Below are 10323 nucleotides of genomic sequence, written 5' to 3' on the forward strand. Positions count from 1 at the left end.
AAAAAAAAAAAAAACCAAAACAAATTTTATTTTTTCTCTGTATCCTGAAAAAAGTATCCCTTTAGTAGTAGTGAGTTTTTTTTTTCCTACTTTGAAAGTTAAAGATCAGCCTCTTGGGGGAAATAATGTGGAAATGTATTGAATGCATTAATTTTATAATGTGTGAAATTGTAGTTAAAATTAGATCATATTATTATTGAAATCAATATTATATTTCAGGACAAAGCAAAGGTAAATTCTGGCAATAAGTACAATGACAACTTTTTTGGATTGTACTGCATTTGCAAGAGACCTTATCCTGATCCTGAAGACGAGGTAAGAGAATTGTAAGTTAAACCTGGGAGTGTGTCCCCTCTAGCCTTGATTCCTCAACTGCTTGTCATATCTGAGCCTCTGGCTCTTCAGGAGGCAGTGCAGGATGGTGAAAGGGTTCTAGATTTATCTTTTCTTATGAATCTGGGTTGGATCTATAATTGGTACACATCTCAACCATTCTTTTCATTTTTACATCATAAGAATGAAATATTGGAGAGGACTTTACCAAAGCCAGAGCTTTTTCCCTTCCTCTCCTTCCCTGACTGCCTCCCCCTGCCCCCTAACACTTTCTAAGAAATGACCTTCAATTTCTTGTGTCTCTTTACGGAAAGAAATGGGGTATACAAACAGCATCCTCTTAAAAATGTCAATGAGAAATATATGCAAAATTCAAAATGAGTTCTTCCTCACTCCTGCACCTCCTACCTCCCAAGCGTAACCACTGTTAACACTTTTGGTGTGTATATTTTTAGGTCTTTTTCTGTGCACATGAAAGTGTTTGAGTGAATGTGTGTTTCAATGTGTAATTTCCTTTCCATTAACATAAGTGAAAATTCTGTACACTCACTTCTGCAGCTGGTTTTTCTCACCAGTATATCATAGACATTCTTTCATATTAACAAACACACTTACCCCGTTCTAACTGCTGCGGAGTGTCCTATAACTTCATATGCCATAAGTTAGTCAACCTAATTGTTCTTCTATAGCAGAATGGCATTGTCTGATTTTTCAATATTATAAGGAAAGCTAGAGTAACCATCCTTATACAGTAATACAACTGAGTATACTCCATATTTATGTAGAATGGATCAGTAGAATTGACAGATCAAAGTGTATTTGTGGGGTTTAAAATTGTGATTGGCCAGGCACTGTGGCTCATGCCTGTAGTCCTGGCTACTCGGGAGGCTGAAACACAAGAATCACTTGAACCCATGGGGCAGAGGTTGCAGTGAGCCCGGATTGCGGCGCTGCACTTCAGCATGGGTGACAGAGCGAGACTCTGTCTCAAAAAATAATAATCATAATAAATAATAAAATAAAATTGTGATCATATCTGCCAAAAAAGTTGAACCAGCAACAGTATATGATAATGTTTTTTCCCCAACACTTTTGTCAACCCTGCGTATTACCAGTTCTCGGAAATTTTGCCATTTTGATAAATGAAGAATAGTATCTTAAATTTTTTTTCTTCCCCTGATGATGAGTGAGATTATGCATTTTTCCACGAGTTTGCTGGACATCCGTAATAACCTTCCCTCTGAATTGTCCTTTCGTATCCTCAGCCCATGTTTTGATTGGTTTGGGTTTTGTTTGAGTATTTACTGATTTGAAAGAGTACTTTTTGTCTTTAGAGATATTAGCCTTCTGCCTTCTTCCTTGTTTTCTAATTGCATTGGAACTATAATTATTAGACCAAATTATGTACAGGGACAGATTGAAGGTCTCTGAGTTAGCAAAAACAAAATCTTAAAACTGGATTTTTTTTTCTTTCTTTTTTTTAAGACAGAGTCTCGCTCTGTCACCCAGGCTGGAGTACAGTAGCGTGATCTCGGCTCACTGCATCCTCTGTCTCCTGGGTTCAAGCGATTCTCCTGCCTCAGTCTCCTGAGTAGCTGGGATTACAGGCACCTGCCACCATGCCTGGCTGATTTTTGTATTTTTAGTAGAGACTGAGTTTCACCATGTTGGCCAGGCTGGTCTCAAACTCCTGACCTCAGGCGATCCGCCCACCTTGGCCTCCCAAAGTGCTGGGATTATAGGCGTGAGCCACTGCGCCTGGCCAAAACTGGATATTTTAAGGCGTGTAGTAACGTGTTACAGCTCCTCCTGTTCCACAATATGTGCTTTTTTTTTTCCCCTTTAAGAAGCCTACAACAGGAAAAGGACAACAACATTGGGATGTTAATTAACAGTTAAGAGAGCCTGGGAATAAAAGAAAATCATCCCCCAAATAGTCTGTGTTCTTTGGTATATTATTTTCCTAGGGCCAGCTTTTAATTATTTAATTTATTCAAATTAGAGGAGTTATCTATCAAGAGGTTTTTCCTAACATTTACTTTTCAGTGTACTTGGCAGGATGGTTTTTCTGCAGCAGAAAGACATTGTCTAATTTTTCAATATCATAAAGAAGGCTGGAGTGACCATCCTTATACAGTAATACAACTGAGTATTGTATTAAAGGATGGTGTGGTGAAAAGTCCTAGTTGTCACTGTCTGCATTGGTCCATTCACATTACTTGCCTGGGCCTGAGTTTTGTATAAAATGGGAATGCCCTCCTTGTCTACACAGTTTTGTGAGAATCAGATATTAAGTAACTGATGTGAAAGAGCTTTGAGATTGTTTGTAAAGGGCTTATCTCAATGTAAGCCTTTGGAACACCAGTTCATGTGGAACGAATATTTAGTATCTTATTCTACTGTGTGCCGGGTTACTTCCATGTTCCCGAATTCAGTGTAATCCTTAACAAACTGCTTTTCTCTGTTAGATTCCAGATGAGATGATCCAGTGTGTAGTCTGTGAAGACTGGTTCCATGGAAGGGTAAGGAAAATGTTCTACGTTTTGAAACCATTGTCATCACAAAAAGATAAAGGTTATATTTTACATTATAATTACTCTTCTAAAAATAAATTCTAGTGATATGATCAGTGTATTATTACGGTATTTATTTATAAAATAATGGGCATTTTGGACAGTTTGGCAATCACAAGAAAATTTTTGGTGTTCTATATTCACAGCATCTTGGTGCCATTCCCCCTGAGAGTGGGGATTTTCAGGAGATGGTATGCCAGGCCTGCATGAAACGTTGTTCTTTTTTGTGGGCTTATGCTGCACAATTGGCAGGTGGGTATCTTTGTGAAGTTAGTGTGCCACAAACTTGTGCTTGTGAAATTTGTGTGTTCAATTCAGAATTTTTAGCAACTATTTTTAACTCTGTGGTTATAAAATAGTATATGTTCTGGCCAGGCACGATGGCTCATGCCTCTAAATTACCAGGACGTTGGGAGGCCAAGACAGGTGGATCACCTGAGGTCAGGAGTTCGAGACCAGCCTGGCCAATATGGTGAAACCCTGTCTCTATTAAAAATGCAAAAATTAACCGGGCATCATGGCACGTGCCTGTAATCCCAGCCACTCAGGAGGCTGAGGCAGAAGAATCGCTCGAACCCAGGAGGCAGGGGTTGCAGTGAGCTGAGATCACGCCACTGCATTCCAGCCTGGGCAACAGAACGAGACTCCATCTCAAAAAAAAAAAACCAAAAAATAGTATGTGTTCTTTCTCCACAAGGTGCATAGATTGGTTAGGATACTACCAAAAACAAATTTATACTTAAATGATATGATGCAGAATATTGATGAGACCAGAGTTAGAGAAAATGGAGGAGGCAGTTTTCGAATGGGATTTTGAAAGATAAATAGAACCAAAATAAGTTGTTAATTATAACACATGGTATCGGTTGGCGAGGGGGTGGTGTCTTAGTCTGTCTGGGGTGCTAGAACAAAATACCTTAGGCTGGGTAATTTATAAACAATAGACGGATATTTCTCACAGTTCTGGAGGCTGGGAAGTCCAAAATTCAGGTGCCTGCAGAGTCGGTGGTTTGGTTGAGGGCCCCTTCCTCATAGATGGAGCCTTTTATGTGTCAGTACCTGTTAAAAGGGGCAAACAAGCTCACTTGAGCCTGTTTTATAAGTCCGAGCCCTCATGAATGGGATTAGTGCCCTTATAAAAGTGGACTGCAGGCACACGCTACCACGCCCTGCTAATTTTGTATTTTCTGTAGAGATAGTGTTTCTCCGTGTTGCCCAGGCTGATCTTGAACTCCTGAGCTCAAGTGATCCACTCATCTTGGCTTCCCAGAGTGCTGGGATTACAGGCGTGAGCCACCATGCCCAGCCTATCTGGTGCTTTTATTATACACTAAGAAATTAAATCAAAACAACTAATTAATGAATGGTCCTGAGGCATTAAATATCTTATTGGTAATGCTTTATGTGTTTCTTAATTTATTTTTAAGGTGGCAGTTAAACTCGTAGTATCTGCTGCTTTGGCTTCATAATTTTTTGCCCTTCTCATCTTTAGAGACCAGTTCACCATACAAACCATGAGCAGCATAGCTGTACCTCCAGTCTCATGTTTTTCTGTCTTTTTTTTTTTTGAGACAGCGTCTGGCTGTGTTATCCAGGCTGGGGTGCAGGGGTGGTATCTCGGCTCACTGCAACCTCGCCTCCTGGGTTCAAGCGATTCTTGTGATGCGGCTTCCAGAGTAGCTGGGACTACAGGCACATGCCACCACACCTGGCAAATTTTTGTATTTTCAGTGGAGACAAGGCTTTGCTGTGTTGGCCAGGCTGGTCTCAAACTCCTGATGTCAAGTGATCCACCCATCTCGGTTTCCAAAGTGCTGGGATTATAGGCGTGAGCCACCACACCTGGCCAGTTTGCCTCAGAGTTCTTAAGTGCTGCTCCCTTTCTGTTCATACCCTTTCCAGTGATCTCTCTCACTGTCCACAGATGCTGAACCTATCTATGTATAGTTCTTACTCGTTGGGTTTTTTTTTTTAAGACGGAGTCTTGCTCTGTTGCCCAGACTGGAGTGCAGTGGCATAGTCTCGGCTCACCGTAACCTATGCCTCCTGGGTTCAGGCAATTCTCCTGCCTCAGCCTCCCAAGTAGCTGGGATTACAGGCATGCACCAGCATGCGTAGCTAATTCTTCTGTTTTTAGTAGAGAAGGAGTTTCACCATGTTGGCCAGGCTGGTCTTGAACTCCTGACCTCAGGTGATCCACCTGTCTTGGCCTCCCAAAGTGCTGGGATTACAGGTGTGAGCCACCACACCCAGCTTAATTGGGTTTTTAAAATTGATCTCCTGCCTCTCCCTTCATTTCCTCTCCCGTCAGCAGATGGCTTCATCTCCTATTACACTGAAATGCTGGCATCCAATGTGAGCTCCCCTGTCGTTTCTCTTCTTTGTCTCAGAGTATATCTGCTGCTACACCCATCGTTTTTTTATTTCTTCCTCCCATAAAGAAAAGCTGTTTTTAAAAAATTACCCTTCTGTCTGTGTTTACAGTTCAATCTCTTCCTCCTACTTCTTGTATTATTCTGTCTCTAACAAGTACAGTACATTATTTTCTCCTTTATGTGTAAAGTGCTTAAGCAGTGATTGATATTTTCAAATAAATTGTTCAATTATTTGAATTCTTTGGGTTAGACATAAGCTAAAGAAGCATCAGTATTTTCTTTCTCAGTATTTCAGAGACTATGGACTAATCTCTTTTTCCAGATTCTGAAATATTTTAAAATCAGAAAAAGCGATTTTAGGTCAGAAGTGGTGGCTCATGCCTGTAATCCCAGCACTTTGGGAGGCCGAGGCGGGCGGATCACCTGAGGTCAGGAGTTTGAGACCAGCCTGACCAATTAGCCGGGCGCGGTGGCGGGCGCCTGTAGTCCCAGCTACTAGGGAGGCTGAGGCAGGAGAATGGCGTGAACCCAGGAGGCGGAGCTTGCAGTGAGCCGAGATCATGCCACTGCACTCCAGCCTGGTGGACAGAGTGAGACTCCGTCTCAAAAAAAATAAAAAATAAAAAATAAAAAATAGCCAGGCATGGTGGCGCATGCCTGTAATCCCAGCTACTCAGGGGGCTGAGGCAGGAGAATTGCCTGAACCCGGGAGGTGGAGGTTGCAGTGAGCCAAGATTGTGCCATTGCACTCCAGCCTGGGCAACAAGAGCGAAACTCCATCTGGAAAAAAAAAAAAAGGCAAAAGCTATTGTATGCCTGACGTGGTGGCTCACACCTGTAATCCCAGCACTTTGCGAGGTTGAGGCAGGCAGATCACTTGATATCAGGGGTTCGAGACCAGCCTGGCAAACATGGCGAAACCCTGTCTCTACTAAAAATACAAAAAATTAGCCAGTCATAGTGGCGCGCACCTGTAGTCCCAGCTACTCGGGTGTCTGAGGCATGAGGATTACTTGAACCTGGGAGACAGGTTGCAGTGAGTCAAGACCATGCCACTGCACTCTAGCGTGGGTGACAGAGTGAGAATCTGTCTGTAAAAAAATAATAGTAATAGAATAAGTGATTTTATTGTCTGTTGGGATTTTATTGTCTGTTAGGTCAGTGGATATGTGTGTATGTGTTTTTCTTTTCTTTTCTTTGAACCCACAGTAACCAAAATATCCACTGAGGATGATGGATTGGTGCGGAACATTGATGGAATAGGTGATCAGGAAGTTATTAAACCTGAAAATGGAGAGCATCAAGATAGTACCCTCAAAGAGGATGTTCCAGAACAGGGAAAGGATGATGTCCAGGAGGTTAAAGCAGAGCAGAACAGTGAACCATGTGCTAGCTCTAGTTCTGAATCTGATCTCCAGGTAATATGTGAAGTACAAGCCATCAAGAAATAAGACTGGGCCAGGGGCAGTGGCTCGTGCCCATAATCCCAGCACTTTGGGAGGTCAAGGCAGGCAGATCAACTGAGGTCACGGGTTTGAGACCAGCCTTGGCAACGTGGTTAAATGTCATCTCTACTAAAATTACAAAAACTAGCCGGGCATGGTGGCACGTGCCTGTAATCCCAGCTACTCAGGAGGCTGAGGCAGGAGAATTGCTTGAACCCAGGAGGCGGAGGTTACAGTGATCCGAGATCATGCCACTGTACTCCAGCCTGGGCGACAGAACGAGATTCTGTCTCAACAAAAACGAAAGAAAACTGAAGCAGAATTAATTCTGTAAACTTATGGCTTTGGATTTCAATTTTATCCTTTGCCTAAAGAAATCTCTTTACAAAATCTAAACTATGAAAACTGTGGTAGTTTAAAAAACATGCTTCAAAACTTAATTTTATTTCAGACAGTGTTTAAGAACGAAAGCCTCAACGCAGAATCAAAATCTGGCTGCAAACTTCAGGAGCTTAAAGCTAAGCAGTTTATAAAGAAAGACACTGCCACCTATTGGCCCCTGAACTGGCGTAGCAAGTTGTGTACCTGCCAAGACTGTATGGTAAAGTATCTGATTAATTTCAGTGTTAGCATATTTTGTGTACTGTCCCCCAAAATAAGGACACCTGGGAAAACAATTCAATTTTGTACCAGAGGAAGAAAGAAAATAAAAGAACACCTGAACAGTATATTTATGGAATTAATGTTTAGGAGACCCTCAAAATTTTTACATTAAGCAAATTTATGCTATAGTACTTACAGTTGGAATGTTTGTGGAAGAAATGGATAATTATGCAGTATTTTAAATTTACTTATTTTAATTTTAGTTTACTTATCTTTAGACAAATAGCAGTTCTTTGTTACATCAAAAAGTTGCTTGGAAACACTGGTTGAAAGTTACAGTAAATTGGCCAGGTGTAATGGGTCACGCATGTAATCCCAGCACTTTGGGAGGCCAAGTTGGGTGGATCACCTGACGTCAGGAGTTCGAGACCAGCCTGACCAACATAGTGAAATCCTGTCTGTACTAAAAATACAAAATTGGCTGGGCGTGGTGGCACATGCCTGTAATCCCAGCTCCTTGGGAGGCCAAGGCAGGAGAATCGCTTGAACCCGAAAGGCGGAGGTTGCAAGGAGCCGGGATCATGCCATTGCACTCCAGCCTGGGCAAGAAGAGTGAAACTCCGTCTCAAAAAAAGAAAAAGAAAGAAAGTTACAGTAAATCAGTGATTTTTAAATTTTTTTAATTTTTTTTATTTTTTATTTTATTTTTTTTTTTGGTTGAGACGGAGTCTTGCTCTGTCGCCCGAGCTGGAGTGCAGTGGCCGGATCTCAGCTCACTGCAAGCCCCGCCTCCCGGGTTTACGCCATTCTCCTGCCTCAGCCTCCCGAGTAGCTGGGACTACAGGCGCCCGCCACCTCGCCCGGCTAGTTTTTTTTTGTATTTTTTAGTAGAGACGGGGTTTCACCGTGTTAGCCAGGATGGTCTCGATCTCCTGACTTCGTGATCCGCCTGTCTCAGCCTCCCAAAGTGCTGGGATTACAGGCTCGAGCCACCGCGCCCGGCTATCAGTGATTTTTAAATAAAGATCTCATCGAGTATATGACATCTGGGAAATTGGGAGAATTCTGACAGAAATCTTGGCAAAAAGAATAAATCCTTCTAGCAATTCTGTGTTGAGGTTCCAGTTTTTCTAGGTCTTAATATTTAAAAAATTACATTTTTAGTGATTCTGATGAAATTGACTTTCTGAGAATGATAAACAATTCTAATGGGGAAACTGTTTCTTTTTTTTTTTTTCTAAAGAAAATGTATGGAGATCTAGATGTCTTGTTCCTGACAGATGAATACGACACAGTTCTGGCTTATGAAAACAAAGGCAAGATTGCCCAGGCCACTGACAGGAGCGATCCCCTAATGGATACCCTTAGCAGCATGAATAGAGTCCAGCAAGTGGAACTCATTTGTGGTAAATACTGTGTGTGTGTGTGTGTGTGTGTGAAAATTCAGTTTCTTTCACTATGTAAAAAACTATAACGGGGGCAATAAACACCTATATTTTTAATTTAATACAAAGAATTAAAATTGTGAATTGTAGATCATTGCTTGATTTTCATATTGGTGGGTATTCAGCTGCTGTTACCATTGAAGCAGAGTTACATGCTAGAATAATTACATGCTTGAGAAACCACAACATAACGCTATTTCTGATTAAGGGTAGATGGATGAATAAAATTTTTCCATCCATTGAAACAATTTTTTGGATATTATGTGTCATCTTTTTGAGCAAGGCATGTCACCATTTTGACAGTTCTTGAGGTTGCTTCAGTGGTTCACAGGAAACCACTAGAGGAGAAAATACCCCCAAACCCTTGATTGAAGGCTTTTACATCCCCCCACCACTACCTAGGGGCAGCATGCCAAACTTATTTCAGTGATTTCTATCCCAGCCATTTCCACTTGGATGCCACCACTTTTATGTGTCTTTTATGGCATCAGTAATTTCTGTCTTTTATTATTTATTTATTTATTTTGAGACAGGGTCTTGCTCTTAGGCTGGAGTTCAATGGTGCATTCTTGGCTCACTGCAACCTCTGCCGCCCGGGCTCAAGTGATTCTCCTGCCTCAGTCTCTGAAGTAGCTGTGACTACAGGCGCATGCCACTGTGCCCCGCTAATTTTTTTTTTTTTTTTGAGATGGAGTCTCACTGTCGCCCAGGCTGGAGTGCAGTGGCACGATCTCGGCTCACTGCAACCTCTGCCTTCCGGGTTCAAGTGATTCTACTGCCTCAGCCTCCCAAGTAGCTGGGATTACAGGCACCCACTACCATGCCTGGCTAATTTACTTTGTATTTTTAGTAAATACGAGGTTTCACCATGTTGGCCCAGCTGGTTTCGACCTCCTGACCTCAGGTGATCTACCCGCTTTGGCCTCCCAAAGTGCTGGGATTACAGGCGTGAGCCATCATGCCCGGTCCCCACTAATTTTTGTATTTTTAGTAGAGTCAGGGTTTTACCATGTCACCCAGGCTGGTCTCGAACTCCCGAGCTGAGGTGATCCGCCTGCCTTGGCCTCCCAAAATGCTAGGATTACAGGTTCAAGCCACTGCACCTTGTCTTTTATTTATAACTGTTAATTTCTTTTTGCCTTTATTAAACACTTTTCAAGGATAGAAAAAAGATTTTTGCACCTAAAAGATTTTTGTAGCCCTCAAGGTACCTTGTACATAATGTAAACTGAGTCAGTTTGTTTGGGCTGGGCGCGATGGGTCACGCCTGTAATCCCAGCACTTTGGGAGGCCAAGGCAGGTGGATCACCCGAGGTCAGGAGTTCGAGACCAGCCTGGCTGACATGGTGAAACCCCGTCTCTACTAAAAATACAAAAAAGTAGGCAGGCATGGTGGTGCGTGCCTGTAGTCCCAGCTACTCGGGAGGCAGAGACATGAGAATCATTTCAACCTGGGAGGCAGAGATTGCAGTGAGCTGAGATCGTGCCACTGCATTCTAGCCTGGGTGACAGAGTGAGACTCCATCTCATAAAATAAAATAAAATAAAA

The 10323-nt window shown here is 42.2% G+C and overlaps 1 protein-coding gene across 1 annotated transcript in view; it reads left to right on the plus strand.

Annotated features, from left to right (window-relative positions):
* The first annotated feature begins 202 nt into the window (after positions 1-202).
* UBR7 (ubiquitin protein ligase E3 component n-recognin 7) overlaps positions 203-10323 on the plus strand; it is a 20436-nt gene continuing 10315 nt past the window's right edge. Inside the window, exons 1-6 of the mRNA XM_017857921.1 lie at positions 203-315; positions 2802-2855; positions 3053-3158; positions 6491-6699; positions 7178-7327; positions 8573-8735. Coding sequence (XP_017713410.1) covers positions 2814-2855; positions 3053-3158; positions 6491-6699; positions 7178-7327; positions 8573-8735 — 670 coding nt within the window. The 5' untranslated portion in view covers positions 203-315; positions 2802-2813. The remainder of the gene's footprint in view (positions 316-2801; positions 2856-3052; positions 3159-6490; positions 6700-7177; positions 7328-8572; positions 8736-10323) is intronic.

Source organism: Rhinopithecus bieti, unplaced genomic scaffold, assembly GCF_001698545.2.
Source record: "Rhinopithecus bieti isolate Rb0 unplaced genomic scaffold, ASM169854v2 scaffold_41913, whole genome shotgun sequence".
NCBI lineage: Eukaryota > Metazoa > Chordata > Mammalia > Primates > Cercopithecidae > Rhinopithecus > Rhinopithecus bieti.